The 13,773-nt window shown below is 41.6% G+C and overlaps 1 protein-coding gene across 9 annotated transcripts in view; it reads right to left on the bottom strand.

Moving 5' to 3' along the window:
- Window positions 1-2,679: 2,679 nt before the first annotated feature.
- Window positions 2,680-13,773, bottom strand: part of Tango1 (transport and golgi organization 1) — a 149,933-nt gene continuing 138,839 nt past the window's right edge. For 4 of the 9 annotated variants that reach the window (XM_076209402.1, XM_076209396.1, XM_076209399.1 and 1 more), the window contains 3 exons: window positions 10,476-11,249; window positions 10,295-10,341; window positions 2,900-4,240 (listed from right to left, as the gene is read on the bottom strand). In XM_076209402.1, coding sequence (XP_076065517.1) covers window positions 4,163-4,240; window positions 10,295-10,341; window positions 10,476-11,249 — 899 coding nt within the window. In that variant the 3' untranslated portion in view covers window positions 2,900-4,162. Of the gene's footprint in view, window positions 2,767-2,899; window positions 4,265-10,097; window positions 10,228-10,294; window positions 10,342-10,475; window positions 11,250-13,773 lie in introns of those variants that run through there. The other 5 variants (XM_076209398.1, XM_076209401.1, XM_076209405.1 and 2 more) reach the window with 5 other exon arrangements.

Here is a 13,773-nt window from a genome sequence, read left to right as displayed (position 1 = left end):
ACTTAATGTAAATGAGAGCACAGGGTGTTGAATAAAGAAAAATGAGGTGAACATAAGAGCAGCACTGGCATTTACTGCTGCTCCTTCCACTAAGCAAGTGTTGCAGGTAAGAAGCAGTTCTATATCTAAGATGGAATCTGCTTTATGTGTGTCATTAACAGGCCAGAACAAAAAAGATAATCCAATTGATAGCAATGTGATACATGCAAAGAGGCAAAGCATTGTATAACAGAGTAACAAGTTATAAAGCTAGCACATGTGCGGAGGTTAGCACCAGTGCGGAGGTTAGCACCAGTGCGGAGGTTAGCACCAGTGCGGAGGTTAGCACCAGTGCAGAGGCTAGCACCAGTGCAGAACTAGACCATCCTGCCACCACCCAGTCTGAATTTTTGGCAAGTAAAGGATGGTTTTACAGATTCAAGAGGCAGTTCTCCTTGCAAATATGCAGGGAATCAGGTTCAGCAGATCACATTTTGGCAGCTGTATACCCTGGCACTCTGAAGAAAATTATTGAAGATAAGAGATACAGGCCTGAGCAGGTATGGAATATGGATGAAACAGGCCTCTTTTGGAAGAAAATGCCTACCAAGAACTTTGTTGCCAAAGAAGAGAAGAGTGCGCCATAGTTCAAAGCTGTTAAGAACCAATGCACATTAATGCTTTGTGCCAAACACAACCTCCTTCATACAGCCTCTTGATCAGGGTGTGATAGCTGCCTTCAAAGCATATTACACACACAGATGCATGCAGAAGCTTAACACTGCATTGGATGCAAACCCTGACTTGAGTGCCATTCAATATTAGAAAAAATTCCCTATTGCCGACTGCCTCCCAATTGTGCAGGAGTGCCTTAAGGATTTGCACCCTCAGACAGTCAGTGGTTGTTGGAGGGCACTGTGGCCGGAGTGTGTGTATGATTTCACAGGTTTTGGTCCTCAGGAGGAGGTTAATGATGCTGTAGAGAAGACGGTGGAGCTAGCTAGCTAGTTGGTGGTAAAGGGGTCAAAGACATGCAGGAGTATGAGGTGAGGGAACTAGTTGATGAACATGCCATAGCCTTAAATGATGATCAACTGTTAGAGATTATGCAGTCAGACAGTGAGGATGAAGTGGAAGATAGTATTGCCGAGGCTGATCACCCTCAAGCTCTCTCTTGAAAAGCTGGGGGAAGCAGAGGATGACAGCACAACTCAAACAATTATCATGTGACATAGATCCATCAATGGCGAGAGCATTGAAGGTGATGAGCAATACTGATAAGAGCATTGCTCCTTACAAGACTTTTTTTTAAGACAGAGGAAACAGTCTCAGTTGCCAATCACAATGTATTTTACAAGGAAACCTGCTGCTACCCCCATTGTCCCACCTGAACCTCAACCCAGGCATTAGTCTCGTGTCATACAGTTACACCCCACATCATCTCATCCAGTTATTCATCATCAGCAACTGCATGGACAACTTACCATCATCACAAGTAATAGTGCGCCAGTGGAGTTTTGTTTTTCTACAGGTGCTGCTCAGATGAGAGGGAGGGTGGGAGGGGTGTGGAGTGTATTTAGGGATGAAATGGGTGGGAGTGTTTTTATGCCTTTCCCTTTTTGGCTACCTCCCTTGGAAGGGGGAAAAGGCCTTGGTATATGTATGTATGTATTCATTACGTTATTAAGCCATAACATGTGGAATATTTCATACTGTTTTGGGGATTTTAAGAGTTATTAGGTTTATTTGATTAAGGAGACATTATTGTTAGGTAAAGAAAACCCAATACTAGGTAAAGGAAACCTTATTATGTAATATGCACACCAAACATTTGCGAATTTTAAATTTTCACAAGGTTCTTGATACCCTAACTCTTGCAAATGTTGAGGGCCTACTGTATGCTGTTTCCATATGGTCACTGATTCTCATCACAGACACTGACATTAGAAAAATTACAATGGCAAGCCACAAAACCAATTCTAAATGTCAGAAATAAATATGAAAATTGACTAAAACATACGAATCTATTTTCCCTTAAAAAGTGTAAGCTCAGGGGTGATTTGATACAAGTCCTTAAGATTCTAAAAGGAAATGACATCAAATGTGACAAAATTTTCACACTGAATGTGAATCAAACAAGAAATAATGGTCTCAAACTCAGATTTAATTTTAAAGTGGCTAAAAACAGTTTCACCAACCACGTAGTAAATGAATGGAATAAACTTTCTGCAGAGGCAGTGCGATGTAGTATAGTTCAAAGTTTTAAGATTCCTTTAGATAAGCACCTAATCCATATGCTGTAATGCCTGCCATTTATCTTATGTATTTATTTACTTATTATGTTTATCTTTATCATAAATTAGTTATTTTTCCATTTATTATTTTATTTGTCATTTTCTATTTTATAAATTTACCTACTTTTTTCTGCATATGAGCTAGTTATGGAGCAAAAGGTCTCCTGTTGGCATGCTCTTCCTTTGTAATCCTTTCATGAGTGAATTTAATATAACTGTTCCCATAAGTTTCACTAAATGGGAAACTTACAGCCCCGCAGTGGCTGGAAATGGACCTCAGGTCCACCCACAAATCTCTTCTTGAAGAAACTTTGGACTGTTTTCTGTTGTATTAGTATGGCACCATTTCCATGTCACTGGCCAAAAGTGATAGGGGAAGGGAAACATATGCTGGTTGTCAGCTTTGAGTGTGTCAAAAGGTCTAAGAAATACAGTTGAAGTTGATAGAGAGATCTTGGAATCTGGAGACTGTCAGCCCCTCTGGGTTCACCTCCTAATGGAGATGCGAGAATCAAAAACTTTTTAAAATTGGCAGCTTTGCTGTCCATCTAGCAGGACCACCACATGCACAAGTGAATATTGTACAGGTTGGGTGTTGGGGAAGAATTCTGAAAGGAAAATCCACAGCCAATACAAATGTTTATTCTCATTTGGCTACTGATACATAAATTAAATAGTTGGAAAGATGGTTTCAGATATAAAGATAACACTGTACAAATGTAGCTCACCCATCCATCTGCTTAAGCATACAATCACATGTATATGCACAGGAAAGGAAACAATAGTAATTTATTGAGGCTGTTCAGAAGAACTTAAAAAGAAATCAATAAGAGAATTGGGTGGAGTGGCAATAAGAGATAGAATTTATTTTATTGTAGGTTAGTGGGGGCAGAGTAAAGGAGTCTGGACAATGATACTGACTTTTTTCCAATATTATGAAAATAAAAGGAGGGGGTACTGGAAAGGAGGAGGGAATGGGAGTGGACAGCATTCCATGAGCTGGTAGGTATGACAGGGTAGAGAATAGTGCCAATGTAAAAAACCACCCATCTGGTCAAAGACGGAGCATCTGGCTCCTTTGTCTTTGTATCACAATGAGAGAGTGGATCAACCTTTTACCTTGGAATAGCATCACTGGTGATGGAAGTCATGTACAGCAGACAAGTAAAAATTTTTGTATCAATACATCTTCCATACCAGTTTTATATCTATTACTCTTCCTATCACAAAAATTTCACCAGGTGACATAACCTTTTACAACATATGGATGAAACCCTAACTAATATTGTACACCCCCAAGCACCTGACGCCTTAGCAAATGTAGGACAGGTACACTCATCCACCATGTCCTAATAGGCAATGAAAATTTTTAAAAAATTAAAAAGAAATAAAAAAAAAAGCTTGAAATAAAAATAATTGTTGGAATGAATGCTAATACTAAGGTTGTCATAGCTCCACCAAAAATGCTAGCACTGACAAGTATTTCACAGATTTCTCTAGTTCCACTGAACTTTTGCCCTAAGTACAGTTTTCTTTGACTGTTCTTTATTTTTTACTTTTGTCAGTAAATGCCTTGAAAGGCAACCAGTGTGACATACATCCCCCGGTCTGCCCTTGCTTTGCACTTTGCAAGTGGTTAACTGGCAGTAGCACTAGTCTCTTCATCCCTGAAGTCACAATGGAGAGATAAAAAAAAAAAAAAAAAAAAAAAAGTATATACATACATATATAATATATATATACATATATATACATATATATATATATACATATATATATATACATATATACATATATATATATATATTTATATATACATATATATCATATATATATACACACACACACATGGGATCGTAGTTGTGGATGAGATGCCGAGAACAACGGGATCATGGCTGTAGTCGAGGCAGCACTGGCGAAGGCAAGAAGCAGCTCGTACCCGTTTCTGGTTCAGCGGTCGTTGGGGCCTAGGGGTGTGGAAGTTTTTGTACCTATGAGAGACAACAACATTACAGTGCACAAAAGCTCCTGAAAAATAGTCACCTTAACATAAGACACACACAACAGGTCTTTATTCAATCAATGAAGACAATTTTTTTAGTGGTTAATGTTAAGTGCAAAGAATAGTTACTTCATTACTATGTCAAGTATTATTCCACTTATTCTTAATCGTGTCATAAACACACATTCACATTATTTCCAGCTACCAGCCTTTTTTAATTAGTATTAGGTGACATTGTATGTAGCTGGGGGAAAAAAGTGAACAACAAAGAAGTTTGTTTTGTTCAAAAAAAAAAGAAAAGGGAGAGAAAGTGTAAGAGAAAAATTCACAAATGTTTCCATCCCTATGAGCAATATTACACAGGATGAAGACGAGGAGGAAAAGGATGAAGAAAAGGTGGGAGGAGGAAGAATAGGAAAAAGGAAGAATAAGAAGACTGATGGAAAGGAAGAATAGATGGGGAAAATTAGGAGAAGAAAGCAAAAGAATAGGAAGAAAAAGAACAGTTGTGAGTGAGGAAAGGGAGAAGATGTGGAGGAGGGGACAAGAAAAAAGAGGGAGGAAGGAATATGAGGAGGCTGAGGCAAAGCAAATGGGAAGGAGTAAACGGAAAAATAAGAACAAGACAAAGTAAAATGGACAAGGTTTGAAAATATGGTCGTCAGATTGAAGTACATCATGAAAAGTATACATTAAGACAAATCTTACATAATGGAATGAAGAAATGTACATGCTGAAGAGATTGTACTATAGAATGATAGTGTTGCTTTGAGCTTAAACTGAAAAACTACTGCCTCGCAGTGGCTGGGAACAATTCCCTGGCCCTCACAGAGATTTATCTGGGAAGAAACATACGACTTCTCTGTGTGGGGTTGTTCTATATCAGTAGTCAGAAGAGGAGAGCAGCTTCTGGTTTTCAGTTCTCCTCATGTGAAAAACTCGAGGAAATACTGTCAAGTTTATTGGGGAGGGTGAAGGCTGTTAAAGGTGAGTGGAGAATGGTTAAGTATGGATGATATTTTGATACACCCTGAAGGGATTTCTCCCCATCTTCTCCATTGATATATAGATAGATTATAAATATCTTGGGCCCAGCCTCTTCACAGGGATAGGGGAGAAGGAGGAAAGGAAAGGAAGAGAGAAAGCAAAAGAGAGCAAGAGAGAGAGGAGAGAGAGAGAGAGATAGAGAGAAAAGATAGCAAGAAAGATAAAGAGTGATAGGGAAATAGAAAGTGAGAGCAAAAGAGATAATGAGAGAGAGAGAATGAGAGAAAAAGAGATAGAAAGAATGAGAGAGAGAGAGAGAGAGAGAGAGAGAGAGAGAGAGAGATATGGAGGGGAAGAGAGAGAGAGAGGGAGAGAGAGAGAGAGAGAGAGAGAGAGAGAGAGAGAGAGAGAGAGAGAGAGAGAGAGAGAGAGAGAGAGAGAGAGAGAGAGAGAGAGGGGAGAGAGAGAGAGGGGGGAGAGAGAGAGGGGGGAGAGAGAGAGGGGGAGAGAGAGAGGGGGAGAGAGAGAGAGGGGGGAGAGAGGGAGAGGGAGAGGAAGGGAGGGAGAGGGAGAGGAAGGGAGGGAGAGGGAGAGGAAGGGAGGGAGAGGGAGAGGAAGGGAGGGAGAGGGAGAGGAAGGGAGGGAGAGGGAGAGGAAGGGAGGGAGAGGGAGAGGAAGGGAGGGAGAGGAAGGGAGGGAGAGGGAGGGAGGGGGAGGGAGAGGAAGAGTGAGGGGGAGGGAGAGGAAGAGTGAGGGGGAGGGAGGGAGGGAGGGAGGGAGGGAGGGAGAGGGAGGGATGGAGAGGAAGAGGGAGGGAGGGAGAGGAAGAGGGAAAGAGCGAGGGAGGGAGAAAGAGGGAAAGAGCGAGGGAGGGAGAAAGAGGGAGAGAGAGAGGGAGGGAGAAAGAGGGAAAGAGAGAGGGAGGGAGGAACAGGGAAAGAGCGAAAGAGAGAGGGAGGGAGGAACAGGGAAAGAGAGAGGGAGGGAGGAAGAGGGAAAGAGAGAGGGAGGGAGGAAGAGGGAAAGAGAGAGGGAGGGAGGAAGAGGGAAAGAGAGAGGGAGGGAGGAAGAGGGAAAGAGAGAGGGAGGGAGGAAGAGGGAAAGAGAGAGGGAGAGAGGGAGGGAGGAAGAGGGAAAGAGAGAGGGAGGGAGGAAGAGGGAAAGAGAGAGGGAGGGAGGAAGAGGGAAAGAGAGAGGGAGGGAGGAAGAGGGAAAGAGAGAGGGAGGGAGGAAGAAGGAAAGAGAGGGAGGGAGGTAGAAGGAAAGAGAGAGAGGGAGGAAGAGAGAAAGAGAGAGGGAGGGAAAAAGGAGAGGGAGAGAGGAAGAGAGAAAGAGAGAGGGAGGGAAAAAGGAGAGGGAGAGAGGGAGGGCAGAAGGAAGAGAGGGATGGAGAGAAACTGCACGTGACAGATATTTTAAAGTACCCATGTAAAACAGCTCTGGTTCACTCAGCCACATATGAAACAAGTGATCTAAATGTATCAATTATCAATAATTGATCATGCTTCATAAATCACATGAAGATTTATGATATCTTCATTGAAAGTTAGCTAAATTATGCACCCAAGAAAACAATACCTTATGACCACAAACTTACTTATGTTTGAAAAGGTAAATCTTGTTGAAAGTATACATAAATATCTATTGCATCATATGCCAATTGTACAAATCATACTCTATGGGAAATTCTAGAACAATGTCAACATTCGTGAGACACATAACATGTGCTCTTTTAATGTAAGAACAAGAAAAATATATGGAGAGATTTCTACACGGCAGTGACTGAGAAAAAGTCATAAGTGTTGGGCTTAAGACATTTGGCAATCCAGGAAGAGGAAGACAGGAGAATAATACTGAAAAAAAAAAAAAAAAAGGCTGGCAGATGAAAACAAATGAAAACAAATGCACATCCACACAAATACATAAATCAAATCCTCCACCTTCACCATTCAAGAAATGTTAATAAGATTAATTTCACCATTAATGAATGCTAATTTCACCATTGAAAAAAAAAAAAAATAATAATAATGACTTCACCATAAAAGAATATTAATCAGATTAACTTCACCAGAAAAAACATATTAAAGTTCACCATAAAAATCGGTTCACTGGTTAGAATAAACATGAAATGCTACAAATACATTCGGGTAGAGTCAGTCTACGCCACCAGACAATGCACTAAATCAAAACATTATTCAACAATTAAAAGGAAAACTTCAACTCTTCCAAGCTCTGGCATTTCTACTTTGGCAAGGGTGGCAACAACACCTTATCCCTATTGTATTCTGACGTGAAGGGTGGCTGAACGAGTTTCATTTGTTAACAATGTAGGAGTTTTAACTCGGCCATGACCTTATAAGGGGAAATGGGAGAGGGGTTGCCATACACTGAAGAGGTGGCACAAACTAACTATGGCTGTTGGGACCTGCTGTGGAAGAACTATGTCTTGCTACATTGCTTTCATTCTGAGCAATGTGGTGAGAGACGGGGACGACCCTTTATCCATGAAGTGCTGAGATGGAAGATACATTAAATGGGTGTTATTGAGAATGAAGTGAATGTGTCCTTTGGCTCTACAACCCCTTTTATAAGGCCCTTTTCCCCTTAAGGGGGGCAGTCAAATCAAAGAACATACCCACTTCATACACATCAAAACTCACTGAACATCCCTCCTATCTCAGCACCTCGTACATGAAGATCACTGTCCGCCACCACACTGCTTGGGTCCAAGGCAACAGAGCAAAGCACTTCCATATAAGAACACAACAGTCTGAGATGGTTTACCCCCACTACTTCATTGCATGATAAAACCCCTCTCCTCCTCATACACTCAAAAAAATTTACAGAGCTGATGAGTTGAACTTTTTTACTGGATGAGAGAGGCGTCCTATATACTGAACCAGTTGGGAAGTAAACCAGGTCTGGCTGTCTGACCCTGTATATATACCTCCATGTACACACTTTGGCTTTGGATTAATATTAATGCAGCAATCCCTTGTTTTTCATGGTTTTATTATTTGCAGATATTTCAAGAAAAAATTATGAAAAAAAAATATATACTGCAGTACGAAATATTTCTGCTACTCGTACAGTATAGCACCACCATCACCTCACTCCACACGTGTCTCCGAACATATGACGTTACTTCTACCGCACTCCACGTGTGTCTTTCGGTCTGTTCACACATGCCTGTGGTGATACCACTTGCTCACGCACTCTCGCCATGACTCCTGGACATAGTTCAGCCTCAGCAAAGACAAATATTAATAGAAAAGATGGCAAAGTGTCCAGGAGAGCTCGAAAAGTGTTGACATTAACAAAAAAAATTGTGATTTTGGACAAACTCCGAAATGGCATGAGTTTCACAGCGTGTGGCTGTGCTTACAGTATTAACGAGTCCACACTGCATTACATGAAGAAAAATGAGAAAGACATTAGACAAGCAGTGGCTACACGTGCTCCAATCTCAGCAAAATTTTCTCCGCATGTGCACAATATTGCCATGATAAAAATGGAAAAGTTGCTTGTCTGGTTTGAAGATCTAAACAGCTGACATATTCCATTAGAAACAATTCTCATCAGTGAGAAGGCTAAGAAAATGTATGAATATTTCAGTAAGAAATGTGGAAAAAAACAACCTTTTGTAGCCAGCAAGGGATGGTTTGAAATTTTTAAGAAAAGATTCGCACTCCACAACCTGAGAATAACGGGTGAGTCTGCATCGACTGATCACGTGGCTGCAATGCAAGTGTGGATGCTGAACAAATTAGGAGAAACACAAACATGAACACCATCTCCCTCATCATGTCTTATGACCCATCCCTTGACAGGGCTATAAAAATGAAGAATGGGTTTGAAGCTGTATTTGCTCCCTACAATGAAATTATGAAGAGCTGAAGCGTGAAAGGGAACAGCTTCCAATATCCATGTATTTCTCCAAGAAGCAACTTGGCACCCTTACACAGCCACAGCCATCAACATCTGGCAAGTACTAAGTAAAACATATTCACATACATGTTGTTATATATTTTTGTGATTGACTCCAGATGTGGTGAAAATAAAGTTTATTTTGGTGTTTTCGGTTTTTTTCTTTAGTGCACTACATCTTAAACAATGTTATAATAATAATGTCAATAATAAAGAGAAAAATAAAAAGGAGCAAATACCAGCACATTCGTGGAATATATCTATATAAAAGAGTATTCGCAGATTTGGCCATTTGCGGGGATATCAGAAACGTAACCCCCGTGAATAGCAAGGGATTGCTGTGGCTCCAATAAAATTAAAGCATTTGACACTAATTTCTGGGAAATTTAGTCCTGAAGTACAAGAATTTCCCAATCTTTATCAAGATTTCTTGAAATGTATTGCGATTTTGTTTCTGTCCCTAGTCATAAAATCCAAAGAACAATGCTATCAGAGGACAGTTAAGTGCTTGATATATTTTCCACTACCTCATGAAACAAAGCCTTTATGAAGTTGTATTATCAATCCTATCCTGCTGTACTATCAATTAATCTATAGCTTCAAATTTAGTTAATTTGAAATTAATTGAAGAAAGACCTCAACCAGTTAAAAGAATATCAAGAAAGCCCTTCACCAACTTGAGTACAACTGCATAAACAGGAGATATTATTTCTAATAACAATGTTTCTGATAGAGCCAAAACTCCCTTCAATATACTACTAAGGATGTTTTCATTACTAAATACAATCATATAAATTTCAAATGATACTTGTACAAGTAATGACCCAGTCATTAGGATATACTGCAGAGCAATTATGATAAAAAGGAAACTGGAAATGTACAATACAGAGCAACTATTTCATATGCACCAGAAAAGGAATCTTCTCATAGTTCAAGGACTCGCATGAGGGTCCACCTGATCATCACTGACAGTGTCTAGTGTCTTGCCAGACTCCATACTTTCCCAGAAGTTGCGCAGCTTATTGAAGCTTGAACGCCCTGGGTTATGTGTAGCATGCAAGACAAAGACAAAGAAAAACAAAATTAAATCAATATCAAAATGTACCTTGAACGTTACTACTGGTGCCACACCATTGGCCATCTTTTTCTTTGCTGAAAAGACAGGATTAATTTTTCTAACACTAACCTGGGAAATGCATGGATAATAACCCATGAAAACACAGATAAAAATTTTTAAAATCTTGGCTAGAGCCATAAATTCTATATTCCTTTAAACCCAGTCTTACCTTTGCCAGAGTGTGGTCTAGGCCGGTGGTCATCATGGTTGTAATCACTTTCATCATAGTACCTCCTCCCTGGTGACCTTGCTCTTGGGTAACCATCTGGGGATCTGTTAGACCTCCGGTCTGGTGATCTCCTGTTCGACCTTCTATCAGGAGATCTTCTATCTATTCTATCAGGGGAACATCTAGCTGGAGACCTTCTACTTCGATCCGACCTTCTGTCAGGCGATCTCATTCGATCTGACCTGTGGTCTGGCGACCTAATGCGATCTGATCTCCTTCCTGGTGACCTCATACGAGGGTCTGAATGATGGTCAGGAGATGGGCGGCGGCGGTAAGGAGGAGGGGTGAAGCGGCGATCTGACATGTGTGAGCGATCACTACTGGGGGAAAAGCGGTCACTACGTCGCTCGTATATAGGGGGGGATCTACGGTAATCATATGGAGGGGAAGTGGACCTGCCAAAGGGTGGAGATGCCATTCCCCCAGCTGGGGGTGGTCGTCGATCTGAAGGGGGAGGAGGTGGAAGGTGCCCCATAAAAGGAGGTTCCCCTGGGAGGAATGGGGGGAGGGGTGGTGGCATTCCTGGCTGATGGGGAGGAGGGAGACCCCCTGGAAACATAGGATGGGGAAGCATTGGATGAGGTGGTGGGTGTAATGGGTGGGGAGGCATGGGTGGGGAGTCTAAGTCCCGTGGGAGGGGAAGAGGGCCTGAATCTTCATTGGGACCATTCATAGCAGGACCTGGGGACGAGAGGGTCCCGTTGGCATCTACACCTGTGGAGGACAAGCCAAACTACAGTATGAAACGCTTACAATAGCAGCAACTAAACCAATAAATTAAATTAAATATATCTACAAAATATAAAAATGACTACATTAATGGTTTTGACTGTATACACGTCCCTCCTGAACATTCACTATCAATTCTCATGCACTACTCACCTCAAACAACTACAATGGTGACCTTTTAAAATACCATTCAAAACAACTTCAATGCTAAAGGCTGGTACACCCACATTATCACACAGTGAAGCATTCCACACCACTTGATTCACTCTGCATTCTTATCAATCCAGATCAGCACGTGTGTATGTGTGCACACACACCAAGCAAATATCAATAAACATTCTGCACATAAATCTTACTACCAACACACTTTTGACCCAACTTAGGCCTTACATCAGACCACATACCTCTCATAACCTCCACATGCATCATGTGGATCTACATAGGTATCAATATTCAACAACTACAGAGCCATCTGGACAAAATTCACTGAATTCAGCTCACCACATTCAACACTCACCCTGTATCTAACATCTCTTGCATTCAACATAATTGGAAGGATATTTGGACCTCTGATGGAGAGTAGAGACTACAGGTGCTCCATCTTGTTGACATTATAGGCAATATTTTACTACAATTATCACTCCATGGGTTCAAACATTTTCTTATAACCTCAAACCATCCCCTTATAAAGGGGGAAAAAAAAACTTTTATTAGTGTAGGTACGCCACCTCAAACTAGTACATTAAACAAAAGGGACAACAGCAAACTGAAGAGGATACCTACTAACTTCTCTCACATAAAAAGGGAAGCAGGTCTACCTAGCTCTATCATACTGCTTGATACATCAAAGATGACCTTACCTATTCACTTTTCTTCATTTCAGGTAACTCCCACCTCAAATCCTTAATCCATTACTGCCTGATGGCTATCTGACAGACTTTATTATAATTAAAACCTTATAATTTCATTCAGCTGATGAAAGCTCACAGATCTTTAGAAATAATTTGTAGATGACACAGTGTAAAAATTATCCCACTTTTAGTTGTGGGTTTTTCCTTAGAGAAGTACAAATGTTTGATAGTATGTGAACAAGATCTCTGAATAGGCATCATGAAGAGGATGTAATAACTATCCTCCAAAAGAGACATCTGAACACTTCAAATCTCAACAAAAAGGATACAACTAGCATCCTCATTCTGGCACGACCAGCTTCTTCGTTCAAAAAGTCTTTCATAAGGATGCACCATCCCTGCATTTTCTTACAAGAGTTCATGGTGTTAAACCAAATCATGATAATTTATAAGAGGGAGGGTGGAGGGGTGTGGAGTGTATTCAGGGATGGAATGGGTGGGAATGATTTTATGCCTTTTTCTTTTTGGCTACCCCCCTTGTAAGGGGGAAAAAGCCTTGGTATATGTATGTATGTGTATGATAATTTAAGACAGGGTAGACAGGAAGGCACTGTGGGAGGTTTTGCGGATATACGGGATAGGAGGAATGCTTCTAGGAGCTGTCAAGAGTTTTTACGAGAGTGGTAGAGCATGTGTCAGGATTAGAGATGGAGAGAGCGAGTGGTTCGAGGTAAAGGTGGGACTTCGTCAGGAATGCGTTATGTTGCCCTGGCTGTTCAACTTGTACATGGATGGGGTGGTGTGAGAGGTAAATGCAAGGGTGGTGGCTCAAGGAATGGAGATGGTTAAATACATACATACATACATATACCAAGGCTTTTTCCCCCTTCCAAGGGAGGTAGCCACAAAGGGAAAGGCATAAAAACACTCCCACCCATTTCATCCCTAAATACACTCCACACCCCTCCCACCCTTCCTCTCATCTGAGCACCATCTGGATGACGGGTCATCCCTGAACCCTGCCCACCGCCCTGGGTCAGAAGCAGTGTCGCAAGACACAGTACATCCACAGCAAGGCCGCTTCATTTAATCGGCGACCCCCCCTCTCCGTCCCCCTTTGCATATAAAGGGAGGACGGGGAGAAATCCCTTCGGGCTGCGTCAAAATTTACTCACACATACTACCCCCCCCACCCCCCCGCCCATTCCTCCTCATGCAGTCACAACATCATCCATATACAACCATTCTCCACTCACCTCTGTCTTCCGTCCTCTCCCTTCCTTCCTCAACAGACATTCCCCTCTTCCCCAAAGCCCCCTTCACCCCATCCATCCACCTCATCCTAGGACGTCCCCTCATGTTCACTCCCTCCACATCTGCCTTCCATACCTCTTTTACTAGTCTTTCTTCACTCATTCTTTCCATGTGTCCAAACCATCCTAATATTCTTTCATCAACCCTCTCTCCCAAATCCTTTTTTCACCCCTGTTCTCCTCCTCACCTCCTCATTTCTCACTCTATCTAGCCTAGTAACCCCCACCAAAAAGTGGGAGGTGAGCCAGCTGTTGTTTGCGGACGACACTGCGCTTGTGGCAGGGTCAGAGGAGGGATTGAGGAAGCTGGTGGCAGAGTTTGGGAGAGTATGTGATAGAAGAAAG

Source organism: Oratosquilla oratoria, chromosome 26 (genome assembly GCF_046742065.1).
Source record: "Oratosquilla oratoria isolate Oo_2021 chromosome 26, ASM4674206v1, whole genome shotgun sequence".
Taxonomy (NCBI): Eukaryota; Metazoa; Arthropoda; class Malacostraca; order Stomatopoda; family Squillidae; genus Oratosquilla; species Oratosquilla oratoria.
The sequence above is the reverse complement of the archived record's forward strand: the minus strand, read 5'-3'. Positions and strand labels throughout refer to the sequence as shown.